At 37.7% G+C, this 22,210-nt stretch overlaps 1 protein-coding gene across 1 annotated transcript in view; it reads left to right on the forward strand.

Annotated features, from left to right (window-relative positions):
• Positions 1–263: 263 nt before the first annotated feature.
• DARS1 (aspartyl-tRNA synthetase 1) overlaps positions 264–22,210 on the forward strand; it is a 32,812-nt gene continuing 10,865 nt past the window's right edge. The window contains exons 1-7 of the mRNA XM_015869063.2: positions 264–398; positions 1,338–1,395; positions 6,096–6,188; positions 11,203–11,305; positions 17,447–17,549; positions 18,711–18,791; positions 19,147–19,206. Of these exons, the coding sequence (XP_015724549.1) occupies positions 327–398; positions 1,338–1,395; positions 6,096–6,188; positions 11,203–11,305; positions 17,447–17,549; positions 18,711–18,791; positions 19,147–19,206 (570 nt within the window). The 5' untranslated portion in view covers positions 264–326. The remainder of the gene's footprint in view (positions 399–1,337; positions 1,396–6,095; positions 6,189–11,202; positions 11,306–17,446; positions 17,550–18,710; positions 18,792–19,146; positions 19,207–22,210) is intronic.

The following is a 22,210-nucleotide window of genomic DNA, read 5'->3' on the forward strand; positions in this document are numbered from 1 at the left end:
CAGCAGGGCAAACGGGGACCAAACCCACCCGTCCCCAGCCCCAGTGCTGTGACACGACAGATTTTAGCTCTGTATGTGTTTGCTGGAGGTGCTGCACCCCGTCAGCACAGCACAGCTCTATAGACACCCACTGACTCCCACTCACATACTGAGGTAACTCGCACCGCCCACAAGGAGCCGGGAAGTTCCAACGTCTGCGGCTCGAGTCTCGCGATAATCTCTCCGAACGCGCTATACACGCTCTCCACGGTCTCGCGAGATCCAGGCACGGGGAAGCGGCGTGTGGCCGAAGTGGGGCAGGCCGAGCCGTGAGGTACCGCAGCGAGATGCCGAGCGCCGCGGGACGCGGGCAGGGCAAGGACAAGGACAAGGACAAACAAGAGCAGCCGGCGGCCGACGTGGGTCCCCGTTGGGAGCGAAGGGGGGAAGGGGCGAGCGCGGCATCGAGGTCCCCAGTCCCCTGAGAGTGAAAGGACCGTGCCCGGCCCAACGCGGGTCCTACGGGGTGGGTGGGCCTGGCTCGAGTGAGGGGCCTGGGGGCAGAGCTGCAGCTCGTTTATCCTCCTGTCCTCCCTCACTGGGCCCTGTCAGTTGGTGATGTCAGATCAGTGCTGTGGGCCCGTGTTTCTAAAAGAATAAAGACAGTAAGAATGAAAATCAGTTCGTTTTGCTATAAAGTCAGGCTTGCTTTCTTTTGAGAGGCTGAACGTGCGTCAGCAACAAGGAATTTCCTTTATAGGTGGCTTCTGTAAAGAAAATAATTCTATGTGGACCATGGTTAAGCAAAAGTAAAGTAGCCCGGAGCCTCAGCTGAAGCATTTAGGATGATATTATTTCATTTACTGAATAGAACAAAATAAATGAGTGGATTTTTTTTATTTGGAGGTGTGTGGGCTTAGTTGGAAGCTATACATGGAATTGAGATCTTTTTAATTAGTGTATCCCACCCCAGTGTCTTCCATAACAGATTTTGTTAGTGGTCTGTCAGACTTGCTTGTACTGTCATGGCAGTCTGCTGGTTTGCTTAGTGTATCTGAGTAATGGAAGGAAGTGCTCAGAAATGGATCTTCTTCCATGAGGCTTCATTACATTTATTCAGGAGTAGGCTCTTCATACAGCATTTGTTTGAATAGTGAGCCTTATATGTGTTTCCTTTTGGAATTTTTCTTGCCGGGCACATTTTTTTCACTTATATCTTTGACATTAAATCGTCCCTGAAACACAACTTCTTAACTTAAATGTTTTATCTAATTGTTTTGTATTACCTCAGATAACTGATGATTTTGTTCATCCTTTTGTGTGTTATTCTTTGATGTATGTTTCTTACCTTTTCTTAGGATTATGCGAAAGAAAGATATGGAGTGTCACCAATGATACAATCCCAAGAGAAACCAGGTCAGTGTGGAAAAAAAAATATTTAAAGAAGAGGGTGGCAAACAATTACCTCCTGGATATGTTGACAACTTGTTTGAAAAATCATTTACCAGCCTTTCTCATTCAGATCCTGCTGTTGTTCTTTCCCTTTATTTGAATATGCTTGGCACTTGCCATGCTGTTTGGAGTGCTGTGTCCAGATTTGAGCTCTCCAGTTCAAGGAGGACACTAATGTGTTGGATTCTGTCCAGCAGAGTGCTGCCAGACTGGTCAGGGAACTGGAGCACAGGATCTGTGAGGAGAGATTGAAGGAACTGGGTTTGTTCATCCTGGAAGGGAGGGGTGATGTCTGGAGCTGCTTATCGGAAGAGCGTGGAGAAGGTAAAGCTAGGCTGGCAGTTGTGTGACGTTTGGACTGGAGGTCACGGAGACACGAGGTGGAACACACAAAACTGATAAGATAGAAGAAAAAAATATCATGATATGATATATGATATGATAATGGTTGGCTATCAGCGTTGGGTCTTAGAGAGTAAGGAATCACAATTTGGACCATGCCCTACACAGCCTGTCAGTTTTTCTCTGTCACTGCAGGTTTGACTTTTTTCTATTATTGTGGGTTTTTTTTAAATGACATGCCAAGTCTTGGAGTTGTCAAGGTTGTTTGTTTGTTTCTTAGAATAAGTTCTGCTATGGCTTGCTGCAACAGCTCATTCTGAGTAGATATATTAATATTTATGGGCTGTATTGTTATTCATACCACTGAGAATTCAGAGAATCTTCATTTCAGACTGATACTAAATTGGGATTCAGAAAGACCTGTCAGCTAGAGAACAATGTCCCAGGTCAACATCCCAAGAAACATTAATCTTCACATTATTCACTTCATGAAACAGGAATGAGGAAAGGTAACAGACTGGCTTCTGGTAACTTTTTCGTATTGCAATGTAAAAAGGAAACATCTTCTATAACTAGTTGTTTTTTTCTCCGAATGGTTGTTTTGGTTGACCTCTCATAGAAATGCAGAATGTAGGGAAGAGAAGCCACAAAAGCGACCAGAGGTTGAAAATGACTTAAGAGAAGCATGCAATATTGTAGCAGAGCAAGAAAATTATTAGAGACTGCATTAACGGTCATTATTGAATAAAATATGCATTAGCTGTCAAAGAAAGGTAACTAAAGTTGAAATTCTGACAGTGTTAGCCAGTTTGATTGCTGGCTGCTGTTGTCTTCTGGTGCTCCATTTCAACATATTTAATTCCTATGAGTTTTGTTTAGCCAGTTTAGCAAAATGAAAGAAGTTGGCTGGGGTCTAAAGAGTGCAGGAAGAAGCAGGAGTACAGCCATCCATACTGAGTATGCATAGATAGCACTTCAGTCACGGTACAAAAGGTGTGATGACAAGGAAGAAATAACATCTCAAAGTTAGCATCTTACCAGTTTAACTGCACTGCTGACTGTGAGCTGAAATCCTGTTGGATCTCTTCACCTCCCCCTCTTCTGCAATAGAATTTGGCTCTCTAGAGTTTCTGTGAGCTTTGTCCCTGGTGCCAGTTTCACACCCTGTATCAGCAGCTCTGCTTGAGCCCCAAACTGGCCAACTCAGATGAAGAATCAAATTCTCCTTCCATGGAGGAAATCTTCCCTCGTCAATTATCTCATGTTCAAAGGAAACATTAAAAAATACTCTGCAGGAAAAAAAAATATGTTGAGAAGGCAAATAGTAGAAGTTATGGGAAGTATGAAAAGGGTGGAGTGCAATAATTATGTTTGTTGCCCCCTCGGTCCTCACTTAATAAAACAATTCTCAGCCAATGTGTGGACAAGACTGACTAGGCTTTCAGTTGGGCATAAAATAAAAGCTCCGTTCCATTTGTTTAGATGGTTACACTGAACGCCAAATAAGGTAATGATAAAAAACTAAATACCAGTAACACAAATCAGCCCAGTGCCTTTCTCAAGGTTGATGCTCTTAAAGATTCAGGAGCCCCAGACAGGGGGAGTTTTCACCAAAGGACTCATGGGAGAGTGTAATCATCAATCACTTTCTAAGGGCCACGTTTATTGTCATCTTACTGTACTCATGGGTTCTCATTTCTCTCCAGGCAAAATAAAGCCTTATTCACGTACAGAGTTTTTGCATGGATGATCCACCCTGTGCTACTGATCTCACACATCTGTGCCTTTGTTCTTGGCCCGCTTCTGTCTTCTGATGCTGGCTGCTCCACCTATCTGGTGTTCTTACTTCCCATTACATCATGTTTTTACAGTCCTTCCTGCCTTCTTGAAGCTATAATTGCTAGTAAAACTCTGTTTGCCTTTCCACTTTGTCCATTCAGTCCCATTTCTTCATTCTCAAAGCTGCTTTCATCTTTATCTGCTGTTGGCTTTTAGGGTTTTCAATTCAATTTATCTTTCAGTTCTTCTAAGTTACTCAATAGTGTAATGATGCTGGACTGCAGGAATACTGATCATACCTTTCAAAATTCTGTGATGTAACTTAGATGAACGTAGAAAAAAGACTGGTAAGACAGGCAGAGAGTGTGTATGTGTAAACATGATTTTGATATGTATGACCCATAGAAGTTTTGGATTTTTATTTTCCCATGGTAATGCTAGAGCTCTGAAAAAAACAGTCAGTTACTTGATAAACATGATTTAAAATGGCAGTGAAGGTGATATGGCATGAGTACGGGATAGAGGCTGGATGTGTTTGGTTTGATTTTTAGTATCTGTGTTCCCATATCTTCATATCAACTGGAGCACAATTCTAAAATATTTTTTATTCTTACAATATTTAATTATCTGTAAATATTTATGTGGAAAGGGGACGAGAAGACTGAAAATATAAATATATCTTGGATTTGTGAAGGAACAAAAAGAGTGTGATGGGAGAACCTTAAAGGTGAGGACAGGAAGCTTCATTTGTATCAAGGAAAAGATGAAAAGAAAGTGAATGGAGTTCCCTGTGCAATGAATGGTATATGAGAGTGTGGAGGGAAGGTAGGAGCTACAATATGTTGACTGGACAAGACAAAATAAGATACAAACAATTGTGTACACTAACAAACATAGAGATTACCACAAACGAGCAGCAACTAGAGGAAAGAGATTTGGGACTGATAGGGTAACTTTTTTCTGTGGGCAAGTAAGGTGATGTAAAAGTTGCTTTGCCTGTTAGTGAAAAAACAAAATCACTTTGTTATGTCTCTTTTTGTGTGTTGTTTTGTTACCCTTTTTGTGAAAGGTGAAATTGTTTGCAATTTGTATCATACAAAAGAGTTGTCTTACTAGTCTGGATGAAATTTGGACGAGTATGTATAAAAAATATATATTTTTTAATATTTGTAATGCGGATGGTTCCTGAAACACTAGGGAGTAACACCTCATTCTGCCTTTATGCTTTTGCCTCGAAAATGTTTCAAGTTTCTAGTAATGCAGTTTTAAGTTGACTGAGGTAATTTCAACTGCCTACATATTGTACTCTTGGAAGTAATAAAACTGTATTGTCTTCAGAGTGAGCTAAAAGCATTTAAACACCACTGCCTCCCTTCGTATTTGCAGAGTTCAGAATACTTGTCCTGTGCAGAATAATAGGATTGCAGGGCAAGCTGTGACTGGTATGCAGGGACAGAAGGAGGGAGTTCAGAGCAACAGATGGTAAGCTGGGGTAGGCAAACTTGGGAGAAGTTCAGATGGGAAGAAGAGGTGTCATAGTAAATTTAGCAACAATGGAGATGTCTGGCATGTAAGATTTAGTAGATTGCTTATGCCATCTATTTTGAAAAAGTTAAAAATGTTGCTTGTTACACCAAGAAATCTATGAAAAGGTATAGTTAGAACTGTTGAGGTTCTACAACAGGCTATAAATATATTCCCTGATCTGTAGATACCACAATAAAGATATTTTTTTAGTCTCAAACATTTTTTTGCCCAACATGTAGGGAAATACGCAATTAATAAGTATATCTCAAGGACTAGTGGCATCTAGCCAGCATGTTGTCAGTTCATACTGGTTGTGTATAATCTATAAAGTCCTGATTTATTTACAAAATAAATTTTTCAGTGATTTTTTTCCTTTATTATCCAAATTCCTTTTCCTACCCATGCATGCAATATTCTTTGCATTTGGCAAGTGCATTAATTTGTGGGTTTTTAAATCTATTTTAAATTAGAATTCTACAGTGGTCTACACCCCACTTACACGTATACAGAGAATAGTCATGTCTTCTCTGAGGCATTGCTTTGCTGCATTCAGCATGCCAGCTGTCACACTGCACAGTGGAGCAAGGCAGATATCCCTTAGCTAGCAGAAATCCAGACCTGTAAGCCCAGCTAATACAGTGCAGCACATTGAAGCCCTATCAGAAGTAGTGCGGTCATGCTGGGTTCTACCAGCCACAAACAACAATAAGTCTAGCTTTTGTTCTAGTACTGTTCGACCTGCTGTGTAAGTTGAACAGTAAGCATGAACCAATTGAAAGCTACTTGATCAAGTACAACTTGCTGAGAAAGGATGTAGAATCTATGTTTTCTGAAAAAAACCTGTTATTTCGCTGTAGATACCCAAAGTGATAATGTGGATTTATCATAAACTTTAGTAGTGGTAGAAGATGAGTCTGGAATTTAAAGTGAAAAATATTTTCCTTGCCCTCTATGGTTTTTTAATGTTTTGTTGTTGTTGTTGTTGTTTGGTTGTTTGTTTGTTTTCTGTTATGCAGATCGTGTTTTAGTTCGAATAAAAGACCTGACACAGGAGAAGGCTGATGAAGTGGTTTGGGTTCGTGGCAGAGTTCATACAAGCAGAGCTAAAGGTGAGAGGCTTCCAGGAATCGGATGTGTATTTTCTCATTTTGTTAAAGTAACCTGAACATCTATTTAAACTTCATGATATTCAGTGAAAGGAAGCAAAGCAATTACTATCTGCTAATTATATCTTGCATACAAGAAAACTTTGCCACATGGTTACTCAGCATTTGCTTCAACCAGTTATTTTCTGTTTTCCACCCACTTTTCCTAAGCACGGAAGAGGAAATGGGATATTACTATCACACTGTAGCAGAAATGTATTTTGTTCTTAATCACATTACAGAATAGAACGTGGACATCCGTAAGAAACAGTAATTTAAAATGAATATATATAATTTTTCTGCTTTGGGTGTTAGAGTTGCAATATAAGTGATTTTAAGCCTCGGTGGGGACAAAAGATTATGGTCATCACTTTTCAGACAGCCATACTTATTTTGATACATACAGATAGTTTTGCTATTTGTTTTCTAATCCACATTAAAATTTCAGAATTTTTACTTTGTTGCCATTATCTTGATTATTTCAGCTTGGGCATTTAATTAAAGAACATGATCTTCCTTAAGTAAGAGGAAAAGGGAGCAACCTCTCATAGGTTCTAAATAGCACGAGCTGTCATATTTGGCTGTCTGACAGCCATGTTTCTTCATGGAATCAGAAGTTCTCTCTGGAGATCAGTTTGCCATATGCAAACTTAAACAGGCTTTGGCCTTTTCAGTTGATACGAGGCACTGACAACTGTTGTGCTGGCTTCAGTTACGTTTGGCAGCTCAATACAGGGATATAAATACTGTGTCTTCCCAAAAGTTGAAAGAAGAGAGCGTAAGAAAATGGTCTTCACAGAAGAAATGTTAACAGTAGTCTTAGATCTGGAAATAATGCAAATAAGAGACTCAAACACCAGATTCATTTCTCTTTCTAAGACTTCAATTTTCTTTTTAATTATATATAGAGATAAATAAATTCCTCTAAATTACTGTCCATACTGCTGTCAATTAAAATAAGGAGCTGTGTATAAATAGATGCTTTAATTTGTATTATGATTTTTAGATTTGGAGAGACCTATGTGATTGCCTCAGGAGTTCTGCAATGTGGTATTACATGGAAGTAATTTGTTGCTCTGTACAGAAACTGTACAAACCCAAAAGCTGTGGAAGCCTCAGTCATTGCTTAAATTCCACAGCTTGGAATTATTCAGAGAGGAGACAAAAACTAATTTATATGTTACTACTGCTACATAATTGAGCATTCTCATGGCTTTTTCATTTGCTATAGGACAAAAAGTTCAGACTATTGGCAGAATTTAGTGTATTAGAGACAGATGCCTTTATGTAGACTGCTAAAACAAAACGGAAGGTTCACTGGTTATTTATTACTTTCTCTGTTTTATATGAGATAACTAAAGTAAATGCTCAGATCATGTAAGTTGTGGTAACATGCAGCATGACAACATTCAACTTTTATAGAAGCTGTTGCTTATCACCCCTCACCTTTGACCTCAGGATAGACTATAGTTTTTTATGACATAATCATGCCTGTTTTCAAAGATTTTAAAACAGCTTGAAGAATAAAAGCAAAGGAATAGATTCTGAGTATCAAATATTCTCAGTGTATTGATCTTGTTCTTCCTTCTTGGACTGACAAGACTGAACAATTCTGACATCCAGGGAATGCTGTTAGGAATACCGTATGCATGTTTACTTTGGTTTGGAGGGAGGAATCTTAGAACAAAAGCAAATGTTTAAGTGTAAGACGTAATGTTAGCCTTTCCCACACACTGTGTGGCACTATTCCTACTGCTCTGGAAAGGAAAATCTTGCAGGAAACAGGAAAATCTTGCACAAAAATAGCTTTATTTTTTCTTAGAAGATTGATTTTTTTACTTCCAAATAACCAATGTATCCTTTATTTAACCCTGTTTGGGTCTAACCAAAAAACAACAGAAAAAAGAATGTGAACAACTGTAGATGCCAGCTGTCTCATATAGCAAGCCACTCACAAGGCCTGATGGAAATTAACTGAAGGATGTATAAAGAATGGGGTGTTGGAAATTTCTGTGAGTTGTAAAAAAAATAAAGTGCTTGGGGCCCTTTTTTTTTATGGTAGTCAAAATGTTATTTCTGGCCTTATTTTAAAGCCATCCTAAGCTACTGATCACGTTTATCATTGAATAGCAGTTGGGAAGTCAGTCTGCATTCTGCCAAGCAGCCAGAACTTCTGTGATATGTTAGACCAGAACATGGTTTTGTTTTATAGATGCAAAGCTTTTATAAAACAGTATGTTGAAAAGAAGACTGCCACAAAGCACTACCAACTTATTCCTTTTGTATGGTAAACACTATCTTTTTAAAATGCAGCTTATGCAAATTCCTTCCTGCATCCTTTTCTCTCGAGGTTGTGTGTCATTTGGTACTTCCAAGAGGGGAAATCTGTTTGGTTTTCTGTGAATACTTGATGGCATTCTGTGTTATGTATTCTCTTATTTGTTCCGCGACTAAAAGTTCTTAACTCAATTTTCTTTTGAAACTTTTCATCTTTTTAGACTGTCTCATACAGAAGACAGCATTAGTTTATTTTATAGAAGCCTCGAATAGATTACTGTTAAATATGAGCAATTAAATGATAGTTGGTCTTAATGCTTTTTGGTGAAATGCCACGTCAAGATTTTGAAACACACAATGATCCCCAAATCTAATTTTTCTTTTCCTCACTCTGATGCTTTTCCAGATCCAAGAGATGAAAGGAAGAAAGGAAGCATGTAATCATAGACTAGATTTGGTTATGGCTCATCTTTTTGATGCCTTATCTTGCACATAATAGGCTCTTCTGAGGGAAGTTCTGTTCCCTCCTTCAGTTTTCACAACTGTGATATTATAATTATTTCTATCAGTGAGGTTTGTTTGATCACTTTTGTGTGATTAGAAATTATTGTACAAAACATCCTCTTTTCTCATAGAAACAACTACCATTACTCATGAGTCCTTCTGTGATGGAAGTACTGATGAGATTTCTAGTGTTTGGGGTTAAGTACAACAGCCAGACTTGCTTCTCATTTGTACAATAGCAAGTTCCTTCATTTATTTTACTAACTTCTCCATAAGTATTTATTAATTGAGCGACATTATAGTAGTCTTCAGCTTTGTATTTTTGTTTGAATGCCTAGTATTGCACTGTGGAATTTCTGTCACGTTTTGTTAAATTCTTTGTGTTGAAAGAAGAGAAAAATACTAATCTTCAAGGACATAACTTAGTCATGTGCTTGGTGTAGTCACAGTTAAAGAGCTGTTAAACATGAGATATACCTAGCTTACCCCCAACTTAGCATATTCTATCCTATGGAAAAACTGTAAATTTCATGAGTTCTATTTCATAGAATCACAAGGTAGGAAAGGACCTACAAGATCATCTGTCTAACCATCCTCCCATTACTGTAGCTACAGCAAACCACTAAACCATATCTCACAGCTTCTCATCCAGATGCCTCTTGAACACTGCCAGACATGGTGACTCCATCACCTCCCTGGGCAGGCCATTCCAGTGCTGTATAAATGCGAAACACAGACATGTATACCATTTAAATGCTCTATTTAATTTCTGAAGCCTGTAGTTTTCTAATTTAAATCTATGGCTTAATGTTTGCTCGTAGAAAATATGTAAATTCATCTCATATTGGCTTTTTTACTTAAATATTGAAGGCTCTGGAATATGGAAATGGTTGTAGTCTGTTTTCTAAAAATATGCTGTTAGTTTTATTGCATTTCTGAAATCACAATCATAGAACCAAGTAAGATATTGAGTAATTATGTTAATTTTTAATATTGTAGAGTAGTTTTATTTGCTTGCTTTTATTTCTGACAGATTGTCAAATGATCTGCATTTATCTTTGGTACTGTTTGTGTGCAGCTATGTGTTGGGAATTGTAATCTACGTGTTTACAATAAACAGTCGCAGTTGGAGTTTTTGTGTCAGTGTTCACTTTGGCTATTGGTTGTTTGCAATGTTTTATAACATTAAATCAACAGTAAATGGGAAGTAGCTGTCTGTGAGAGCTGCTGGCTTCTTCCTACTTTAACCATTTTAATGAAAATGTTATAACTATGAATCAGAACTTTGAATTGAAATGGTACTGATGTGTTTTGTCACATGCTGGTTCGACAGTATTTCTACATACTCTCTCTGAGGAAGAAGCATTTAATATTACCATATTTCCTTAAACGTAAGTTAAGCAATGAATGTGTATTGGAGATGTGAGCAGAAATAGGAAATGATTGTAACTGTCACTTAAACAGATTAGAAGGAGCTTTGTTGACTTGGAAATGCCAATTTTGAAAGTCAACAAAGTGCATTATATTCTCCATAAATCACTATTAATTTCCATTAACTTCCTTTTCCCTAAGCTGTTCATGAATAAATTGCTCTTACAGAAAGTTTTGCTTGGGTCTTTTAGATTCTTGTCATTTATCACAGTCAATACTCCTTTTGTTCCCCTTCATTCTCAATGTGCAGAGTATTATAGAACGACCATTGTTGGTGTAGTCCCTGTGGTGCAAAATCAAGTCTACTTCTCTCAGCAGCTTTGTCAAATGAACTCTGCAGTTTTAATTTTAGAAGTGCCAAAGTACATTGAAGAAGATAAAACTTATTTGAAAACAGTGTAAACTCAACGCAGTTGTGAGCAATGTGACAAGTTGAAGTATGATTTTCTTCCAACAGCTGAAGAACAATAGATATTTCACAAGTTACAAAGTGTAATTTCTGTCTAGGTATTGCCTATCTTGGAAGGCTTTTTAGAAAATGTTAGTTCACAGGATTCTAGATGTACACCAAACTTACTTATATTTATCTCAACGTTTGCTGTGTGTTTATATGCAGAACTGAGTGTAGATATACCTAGAGTGGGTGGGAGGAGAGAGAGAAACTCATTAAAAGCTCAGCTTAATTGCAGAATTACATTTTCTTCATTTACAAAGACCTCAAGTAGCTTGTCCTTAATACACCTGTGTTGTTTTCTTTTGTATTCAGGGAAGCAGTGTTTCTTAGTCCTGCGTCAGCAGCAGTTTAATATCCAGGCTCTTGTGGCTGTGGGACAGCATGCAAGCAAGCAGATGGTAAAGTTTGCTGCCAAGTAAGTAAGCAATTATATCCTGTTGTCAGAGTAAACAATGGTGGGAACCAGGACTCCCAAGGGTTGGGACCATTTTCACACATTAACATCAATGCTTCGTTTGTTTTAAAATGTAGTTATTTAAATTGTCAGCTCACTATTGCATTGAATACATTACACTGACAAAAGATAAAATAGAGAACAGGCTTGAAATTCATTCTGAACTGCTGAAGCAGCATTCTCTCGCCATAGACAACCTACATTTACTTTCAAGCTGGCTAACAAAAAGTCTGGCAAGCTGAGCTTAGTGGGACACTTCATTTTGTGTGATGTTTGTGTGTGTCTGCACATGTTTAGGGTTTTTCTTCTACAAGACAGACAGAGTAGTAATATGTTCTGTAGCCAATACAGATGCAAGGCAGCTCCATGTTACAAGTGGCTGAGTTGAAGACATGACTTGTTTCTGTGCACTGAATTAATCTTGCTTACACACCTTTTTTGGCACTAGAAAGTTAGTAGGGGTTAAGATACTTCAAAAATATTTTTATTTATGATAACATTCAGATTTACCAATTTAAAAAAAAAAAAAAAAAGGGAATTTGCAGCACTTTAAATTGAGTTAATTGGTTTGTTGTATTCTTAAAGATTAAAAAAATTACCTGCCACAGCTTCCTACCTCAAGATTGTGCTTTCAGGTTGACCAATACTAAGTATGTTTGCGTGATGAAGATGCTTTTGGAATAGAACTTTATAGTCATGTATAACTACTTGTTCACAAACAGAAATGTGAATCAATCCAGTGCAATAATATGTTTAACATGTGGCACATGGGTTGCTTCTGTGTAGTCCTTGGCACTGCTCTCATTGCCTGGGAAGGGAGCCTTTGCTAATTAGCTGCAGAAGTGCTACAGCCTTCAACCTTCAATATGTCAGGGAGGGATTCATTAGAGTACGAACTTCCAGAAGCCAAGTTAAGAAGGTTAGGATAATGCTTCTGCTGATAAGGTTCAAGACAACGGGAGAACAGAACCCGCAGTGTTTGTTATTTGGTGGTGCTTAGTGTTGGCAGTGCAAGTGCGAAGCATGCTGTTTACAGGTGTTTGTGAGCCAAAGTGAAGTGTTCTGTTTCTTTGTAAAATAGTTTGTTCTCTCCGGCACTTAGAATCTTTGAAAAGAATTGAGTGCATGGTTTCTCCACTCCCCACTTCCTCTCCCTGTGTGTAACCTACTGTCAGTCTGCATGCACTCTCTCAACAAACTGTGCTACAGAACAGTAAAACGACTCTTCCAGTTGTAAGCTTGCTCTCCTGTTCTCCAGTTTTCTCAAGCATCTCTGTTTTTTCAGTTTTCTTTGTGTTTCTTTGCTGAATTTCTTACGTTTCTGTTTCATGATCAGCAGAGATCTGTCATAGTAGCTTGCAAGAGGGAAAGTCAGTCCTTATTGTTCTCTTCTTTGAACAGCTTTTTCCACTTGTAAGTCTCCTGTGACCTTTTTGTTTGTTTACTTTCTTCTTTTTTTACTAGATTATTTTTCTGCCAGGTTAAGTGATTTAAACTACACCGTGGGGGTCCACAGCTACAAAGAGGTGATATCTGCAAAGACTAGAGGGCAAAGCTAATAAAATACCTTGCAGTTGCCGTGAGCTCTTACATCAGATGGAACCTTATCCTTAATTTCTTCCCAATTCTCTGTCATCTCCCCACTTTTCTTGATGTGTCAGACCAAACTTTCTCTGACAAACCAGATTCATCTTTGTACACTGTTTGAACTTCTCATTCTGTTCCAATTCGTGGTACTATTGGATGTTTAAATCCCGATAATGAGGACTGTCTAACAGCATGCATATTTTACTCACTGTGCTTCTGAAATGCCTAGATGTTGACAGTAACGTGCATTAAACTTTCTGTGCTACAGCCTTCCTGGGTTTTGTTTTGAGGGCTTCATTTTTTCTTTAGAAAAACAATTAGTGCAGTCATTCCTTCCCACCAACAAACCTGCTTTATTAATATCCTCCTGTGCTCTCACTTTTTCCAGTGTTTTATCTTTTTCTCTCTTCTCTCTGATGCCACCATTGCAGCTGCATCTTGTCCTTCAGAGGCTGCTCTTCCCTGACTTCCAAGTGCACTGGTGGTTACCACATCAGTGCCACCTGAAGCACAATGACAGTATGAGCTGCATCTTTAGTTGTCTTCCTGCTCGTTTTCACGTGCTGTGGAACGATGCTGTTATTATTAGCAGATGAAGCTGATTTTCGGTGCCTAAAAATAACTGTATTGTTTCTCTGCCTTTCTCAGTTCTTCATCTCCTCTTGTTTCCTGCACGTTACGTGAGGAAATGAACATTTATCAAAAAAAAATTCAACTTTAATACCTTACATTTCATTCAGTTGTGGGAACTAAACTTTTTCACTGGCATAGGATATACTTTTGTTTCATGTGGTGCTTTCACATATTAGGATAATGGTTATGGAACTTTATTTAAAACAGCTCAGGAACTTCTGCATTGTGAATTTTAAGGAAAAATTAAGGTTGTGTAAAAGCTGATTAAATGATGAACATCTTTTGTACAAATTTTCATAATAAACCAGTTCCTCTTTTAGATACTGGCACCTGGAAACAGGGCTTTCACAACCTTCTGTGGTCTAGCAACAACACTGCATACTCAACTGTAATATTTGCATACTGATTTATCTCTATTATCCTAAGAACGTGAGTTCTTTTTGTGAAAGATGCTTCACACCGGTTTACCACTGTTTTAAAGGGATTTCTGTTTTCTGTGAGTTTGACAATGAAGAGTTTCTAGCTGAACTTGAGATTTTTCATATGTTCAAGGTTAATATTCAGAAATGTGAGAAATTATCAATTTGGGATCATGATAGATAACCAACTTAACAGGGGTTCATGCAGTTCTCCATCCTGTTCTGTTGTTAGGTTCTGAAAAAGGAATAAAATGCCATTAGTATAGTATATGCTAGTGATTAGATTATTCCTGGAATATTTTGTCCTTGTTGCCTTTGTGTCTGAATACGCATCAGATCGGAGAAGGCTGATGATGAAGTAGCATGCTGAAATAATTTGTGGTCAGGTAAATCTGCCTTCCTGTGAGGCTAAAGAAACCTGTCTGTTCTATCCAAGATAAATCAGTAATGTAAGTCCCAGCCTGATAGCACCTGTGTGTAATTCCAGCTATTTTAAAAGTGAACTCTTTCTTTTTTTAAAGTCAGTTGTATTGCATCCATTTTTCTCTTGCATTCACATGAATTACAATTGGTTATTATTTTATAACAATTTTACTTCTAGATTTAATATAGTATTAATATTGTGATTTGTGCAGTCAGCTTACATCAAACAGTCTTGGAGAAAAAAGCAAGCAAGGAAATATCTGAAGACCGTTTCACAATTAAAACATTTTCAACTTAAAGGAAATAAATAGTGAAGCTTCTCCCAATTCTTCAGATGTTTGATCAAGCAAATATTGTGATTTACTTAGGGAGGCCCACAGGGGTTCAGCTTGCAGCAGGAAGGTGTTGTCATACAAACCACAGTGATGCAACCCTGTGGTTGAAAGTCTTGGCTAATAGACGTGCATAGATGTGAGTGATGTAACGCCTCTAGTGGATGTTTTCATATGTATAGTCTTGGGTTTGTTTTGTTTTGTTAGTGAACATTATAATGTAAAGGAACATTTACTTCTGCAGGGGAAGTGTTTAGCTTTGGACATTATGAATCTATTACTAAAATAACTCTTTTAAGGATCAAACAATATGAAGATGTAATCTGTCTTCTTTGTGCATTCCAATTTACTTTCAAGTCTTTTGTAATATTAATTGGAGATGGAAGTGATGGTCACTTTGACAAGTTTTTCTGCTGTTTGTTCACTTTTTGTTTTTGTTTTCTTCTTAGTTACCATGGGGAATATTACTTAAAAAAATAGAAAAAAGTGCGCTGCTACTTTTGGGAACACTTTGAACGTTCTGCTGTAGTTACCACTATTTAATTAAAGCATCTTCTTGTTCTAATTTCAGCTGAAATTACCATTTAAGTAATGTTCCTAGAATTACCTGTTGGGATCAAAGCAGCATTTTCAGCTTACATTGTTCATTTGATGAATGATGATTAGGGATTGCAGGCTGTTCCAACATTAGGTCTTGCTGAGCTCAGTTCAAACTCAATTCAAAACACGAGGTTTTATTTGCATAGGAGTGATGCAGGTAAACTTGATTGGATGTGCGGTCCAAATGAGGAATCATCAGATTTTTTTAATTTTGTGTTAACAAAATTATTCAGAAAGTCTGTTGAATTACTTAAGTTTGAACTTAACTTTATGAAATAAAGCAGTTAGTTCTAAGTCAAACCAAAGATCTGTTAAGCTTCTCTTATGGATGGTGGTGCTGAGGCCCTGGAACAGGCTGCCCAGAGAGGCAGCTGATGCCCCATCTCTGGAGGTAGTAAAGGCCAGACTGGACAGAGCTTTGGGTGACCTGAGCTGGTGGGGGGCAACCAGCCCACAGCAGGGGGTTGGAACTGGATGATCTTTAAGATCACATCCAATCCAAGCCATTTGATGACACATCAGGCATAGCAGAACACAGAGTAAGCTAGTAGTTGTACTCTGCAGCACTTAGCATTCGTATCTCAGCTCCTTCTGGGTCATACCACAGAGGCTTCGTCAGAGATGAAAGCCAAGTTTCCCTCAACAGCTGAAAAGATAGACTTCATTGTTTAACCGGGTTAAAAAAGAAAAAAAAAAAGAGAGAGAAACTAGTTCCAAACATAGATATTTCTAAAAAGAAGCCTTTCAATCCTAATGAGTTTCTCGTGTGGTTTTACTGTAGCTGTACAAAAAGACCGTCAGTTTAGAATATCTAGATTTTACTCACTGCTCTTAGAGTGGCTCTGGGAAGTGCTAGATAAACTAATGGAGATGCAGGTGATTTGGGCTGTAGTTACCACCAGCAGTAGCTTGCACCTACTTGCAACTCTGCCTTTCTCTGCTTTAACTGTGGATTAGTGCCCATGAGTTTTGTGCATTGAAATATTTATCTTAGTACCTTCTAATCGAGCTTTATGGAAGTAGTTTGGGGTTTGTTAGTGTGGGGGTTTGTTGGGTGTGCAGAGGAGCCTTACTGACTCAGAAGCTGACTTTGTAATCCTGAAGATTGTTAACTACTTTTTGATTTGCCAGAATCAGTCGTGGTCAGCTTGTCTGCGTCCTTGCTTGCCTCTTACTGGTTGTGGTTTCATTACAGGCCTACTGTTCTGCTTTTGAAGGGCTTGCGTGGTCAAATGTTGTACATAAGGTGCTTTCCAGTCATCTCAAGAATGCCTGAGATGTGAAAGATAAAGTTAATTGTAACTTAATTTTCATAAAGAGGAAAGAAGTGTTTTCTGATATTTTATCTTCTGTAAGCAGGCTGACAAAGACACAGAGTGAAACTGTATCTTCGGTAGAGGTGCAATTACATGAAGTACTGGATTTAAATCCAGTAATTTTCTACCTAAACAATTCATACGAGCAATTTTCATTTTTCATCTATCACTCTCAAGACTTCTTTTACTGTTTGCTTATAACACACATACTTTATGTCATACTGTTGGAAGATTTTAAAGATGTTATATAGTGATTTAATACACTCTTAATGACTGTTAGTGGAGAGTAGTTAAGATGTACTCTGTTTTAAAGAACTGACTTAGGAGCATCTTGCATCTTTCAGTAACAAGTCATATAGTTTAAACAAGCTCAATCAGTTTTTTTTTTTGCCCTCTAGATCTAGGACTTCCTTTCAATTTGTTGTTCTGCTGTTGAAGACCCATCTTTCAGATAATTGCATCAGCTGACACATGCAAGAGTGTATGTGGCCTAGAAAAAGAACTATGCAACTTGTCAGTTTATGTATACACACACAAAGAACGAGCAATTACTAAGCTTAATTATAATTCTTTCCCTTGTAATTCTTCCATCCCAGTCTGAATTTATTGTGGCTGGTGATGTTTTAGTGACATCCTTTATTTGTTCATTGATTATGTATAATAAATATCTAAATTCTTAATTCTGTTTTGTTGTTCCAGCAGTCCATACAGTGCATTTACATGCTAGTGCTAAGTGCTGAATCTGGTGCAGTGTGCAATGAAATTTAGTAAGGCTACTATCTTTATTGACAGCATCAACAAAGAGAGCATTGTGGATGTAGAAGGCGTTGTGAGGAAAGCACATCAGAAAATCGGAGGTTGTACTCAGCAAGATGTTGAGCTGCATGTTCAAAGGGTAATTTTTTAAGCAAACTGAACACTGTCTGGAATTATCTATCTATTTAGTCTGTCTGTCTTTCCACGTATATCAACTTTGTAGTCCAGTACCAGAGAAATAAGCTCCTTTAAACTGCACATTTCTATATATAATACATAAGCGTGGGATGATCATGTTTTTAAAATATTTGATTTTCAGTATGTCCGATTTTAGTTGCCACTTAAAATACACTAACAAGTTAATCTCCCTGAATCGATTTGGCTAGGCATGCTTGTAATTCTTAAGTGCAGCAGGTACTGTAACAAGAAGCCATCCACTTCTTAGGTGCAGATGAGAAGTTTCTTCTTTTTGGGGAAGTTACTGTTTTCCCCTTAGTGAAATGGCATGGAATGCATAAAGCACTGGCTCACCAATATGGAAGCTCTTGAAATCCAAGGTTTCCATAGCTTGTGTCATAGGGCTGGAGGAAGTGCAGCTTTATAATCTGGTTAACAGAATATGTATTTAAACCTTTGTTTGCTTATAAAGCCGCTACACAAACACAGTTGCCCCAACAGTAAAGTGGTTATTATAGTTGTAGGAAGGTAGTTCTTAGCTAACAGCACTGTGGAGAATGTGCAGATTTTGAATAAATATATGTGCAAATTGTCAAATGCTTGATTTTTCTAGAAGAACGTGAAACTAACTGTAGCTCTGATGAGGCTGTAGAGCAGGGTGTCTTGCATTCTCTGTGTGTTTTATCTACCTCATAAGTTCTTGGTCTGAAATAGCTCCTTCAAATTTATTCAGATGGTAAGTAAAGCAGTGCTTGGGCAACAAAAAAATGAGATGTGCCTGCTGCAATCAGAACCTGAAACAGTGAAATATAGCAGTTTCAGACGTGGCATTCATGCCAGTAGGCTTGTCCCTCAGGCAGCCTGTACTTGTTCAACTTGGTTCTTTTCTGCTTCCAAGGGGAAAATAAATAAATAAATCTTTGAGAAAGGAAGTCAGATTTAAGCGTTTCCAATATTATTGTGGGACTGCACCCATGTACATTGACTTTATGAAGAAAATCAGTTTTCCAGCTAACAGCCTATGCAAACACTGTTTCATGTTTATGCCAGAAATATCCTGTTGTAAATCACACCTTCTTTTGTGCTGAGTATCATGCTATTTTTGTTCCTATCTCACTTTCAGATCTATGTCATCAGTTTAGCTGAACCCCGACTCCCTTTACAGCTGGATGATGCAGTTCGGCCAGAAGTGGAAGGCGAGGAGGTGAAGACTTTGCGTACTCAAATACATTTTATTATATCTGTAATTGAAGACAAGTATGGAAGCCTGGCAGCTTCCATCATGCAGCGACTTTGGTTTTTTTTTTTTTATGTTTAGCTTTCATTATTATTCTGTTATTAGCTTCCATTGTTATGTTTATTTCCATTATGTTTCTCCAGAACTGTATTAGAAGTTATAGCTTAAAACTTGCTGTACCAGCAGTTGAATGTTCTTCAGACTGATCTAGAAAATCTGAATTCAGAAGTATCTCTTGGCCTTTAACCAAAGGACATTTTTCTCCAATACTTTCCTTTTAGGTGTGTATATATTCATTATGTATTTTTGCACAACTGTTTAGGATGGAAGAGCTACTGTAAACCAAGATACAAGACTGGACAACAGAGTCATTGACCTGAGGGTAAGGAATGAGATTTGTTGCCTGTTTACTTGCAGTGAACACTTGCAGTTGTTGACTGTGCTAATCCATGGAGCAGTAAAAGTAACAGTTTTCGTGGAAGTGTTTTGCTGGCCAAAGATAAACAACAGTGCTCAATTTGTGAGTGCATCAGAGAACACTGATTAGGAGACTAAGGTGAATGTTTAGGATTTGGCATATGGCCACGTACACTGTTTTTTTATTTCCTAAAGTGAAAGGTCACTGAATAAGGATAACTTACAGCCAGTATTTCTTCTCAAATATAGTATTTGATACCCAGAGAATGTCACAAGAGCTCAGCTTAGAACCGCAAGATGGAAGTTTTGAATTTAACAATGAATACATGAACAGCTATCTTTAATGATTTTGACATTATTTTCTCTTGTCTTTTCCCCTTTTTGACTCCCCACAACAATGTTTTAATCAATTTTTCTTTGAATGAAGAGTATATTTATCTCTTATTTTGGTGTATCTAGTCCTGCCTTCAAAGTTATGATAATGGTAGTTTCTCAGTAAACCAAGCTGTTGGTCTGAGAAGTAAAACAAAAAGATCATTTTTTAATTGGAAAATCTGGAAGAGTTCTGGCACAGAGATGCTTAAAGCATTTGAATATATGATGTACGTATTTCAGTAATTAAAACTACTTGTGCAATTTTTTTTCATTTGGAACAAAGATATAATGGCTTTTCACTTGACCTTATCATATGTGATACTGAGCAGCTTCAATTTGTGATTACTTCTCAAGATACTCCATATCTCATTGTACTCGTCTCTTCATCTCTGTCTTTTAAGTTTTTGATGAAAAGAATTCTGTACTACTGAGAATTAAAGAATCATCAGCTTAGAGTAATGGTAAGGCAGAGTGTATTAAATTGAAAGGAGAACTCTGGACTGTTAAAAGTTCAAGTGTTGCTTGAACTTCTGATGATGCCAAAGAATACTTAACAGCACACCAGAGAAACTTAAGAAAATTATTTAAATGAATGAAATATGTGTATAATAAGTTGGAAAGAGCTACGAACCCTGAATGGATGAGAAGAGTAATAGAAAATGAAACAACAGTTAAAATACAACCTGAAAGTAATAGCATGGAAGTCTGGTTGACTGTAATTAAGATCAGAGCTTCTATGGAGTAAAACATGAGAAGGTAAATAGTAAAGGTGGGGAAAAAAAACACACACACAAAAAAAACTGTAATGCCAGAACATGAAACAGGACGTGAAACAAAGAGATGGGCTAAAATTCTTATATCATAGAGGCACATAGAATTATATAATGACTTGGATTAGAAGGGACCTCAAGGATCATCAGATTCCAACCCTACTGCTGCAGGCAGAGTTGCCAACTCACATATTAGATCTAGATCAAGTACTAGATTTGCCTGGACATATCCATTAGTTTAGCGTGACTCTCCTCGTACGCATCCCTGCCAGTGTAGTCATGGAAAATAGGTTGTCACCAATCTAGCTGAAGGGTAAGTGAATACTGCTATAACCTTTCCTAAATTATACAATTGTATGTGAGTATTGTGTGTTCCAGTCATTAGAACACCATTCATTCAGCAATGTTTGGCCTTTTGTTTGAGTTCTGATTAACTCTGTCTCTATATGAAAGACTGACTACTGGACTGAGGTGAAACTTGATCAGAATAGCTCTAACGGAGTTGCTGTAATGATCTGTTCCTACTAGTGTGGGAGGAAGTCCCAACCACAGATGCATGTACCATCTAATTTGGGTTTCCTCAGTGCCCTGGTGTTTTAAGGAAGAAGAAAGTAATCAAGTATCCAAAAAAAAAAAAAAATTTTTTTAATTTTTAATTTGTTTTGTATTGTTTTGTTTTAGATCTTGCTTTTTAGTATATCTTGCTCTGAAGAAAAAAATCAAGGGAGGTTCCTCAGTTTGCAGCAATAGACCTGACTGATAGCCTTGCTCTGGTTTATTTTTTGATGTCCAGCAAGGTTTTTATCTTAATAGCATCTGTCCAAATTTGACTTGAGTTATATGTGTTTAGCAGTCCTGATGCTGTAATTATGTCTGCTAATGCACAGCTCATTGTGACCAAAGCATAGTCCTTTAGAGCCAATATTACCTTGTTTGAACTGCTTAGGAGTAGTGTATAGCCATTAAACCGTACTTTTAGTAGCTCATGGCTGACAGATTGTTATATATACATTGATCTTAATGCAGTTTTTTTTTCTTGTTGACTTGATTACTTTAAGCTTGATTTCATTTTGTTGAATTTGATTTACTTGTTGAAAAAGCTGTTGTCTCCTGCCTGACTTAAAGCTGTAATGACAACCAGATACGCTATTCGCTGTAGTTTGCAGTGATTTTGTTGTGCTGAAATAACACAGTCCCTATCCTTTCAGCAACAAACTTCATGTTCTCATCTTGTTGTATTATAAAGTAATACTGAGTTTGAATGAAACAGTTGATTCCAGTCAATCCAAAATGCAGAAATTGTTACTGAAGGCAAATCCTGATTCTGGTGGAAGAGGAGATAGTTAAAGCAGGTTAAGAAAAAAGCAAAACTGAAGTGATAGTAGAACAAAATCAGCAGCTCATGTGAGAGGAAAGAGAAGTTTGCAGCTTTGCTCATTTGCGCCTTCATCGCACCTCTTTGAGATAGGATCTCCTAAGGTGTTAAATGCCTTCAGTTCTGTTGAAATACATTTGTCTGTCTGGTAACTTACGTGGATATTTCTATTCACATGCCGCTGATTGTGCTAAATAGAACATAGTTATTTTTCTATTATAATCTTCAAGCTGACTTGCGGAAAAGATGAATTGTCATTACCAGTAGGGTTAGGAAGACTGCGTCTTTGCATCCTCACTAAAACAAAGCGGAGTTACTAGCTCACAGACTGTTGTCAGTAGGGATGTATTTGCTGATGACTCTGTGCACACTTTCAGACTTCTTAGCAAATAATTGCTTTCAGATTGAAATACCATTTCTCTTTTTCATAAGAGTGTGCATCTTAGAAC

This window comes from Coturnix japonica, chromosome 7, assembly GCF_054131305.1.
Source record: "Coturnix japonica strain WE chromosome 7, WE-NBRP24, whole genome shotgun sequence".
In the NCBI taxonomy this organism is placed as follows: domain Eukaryota; kingdom Metazoa; phylum Chordata; class Aves; order Galliformes; family Phasianidae; genus Coturnix; species Coturnix japonica.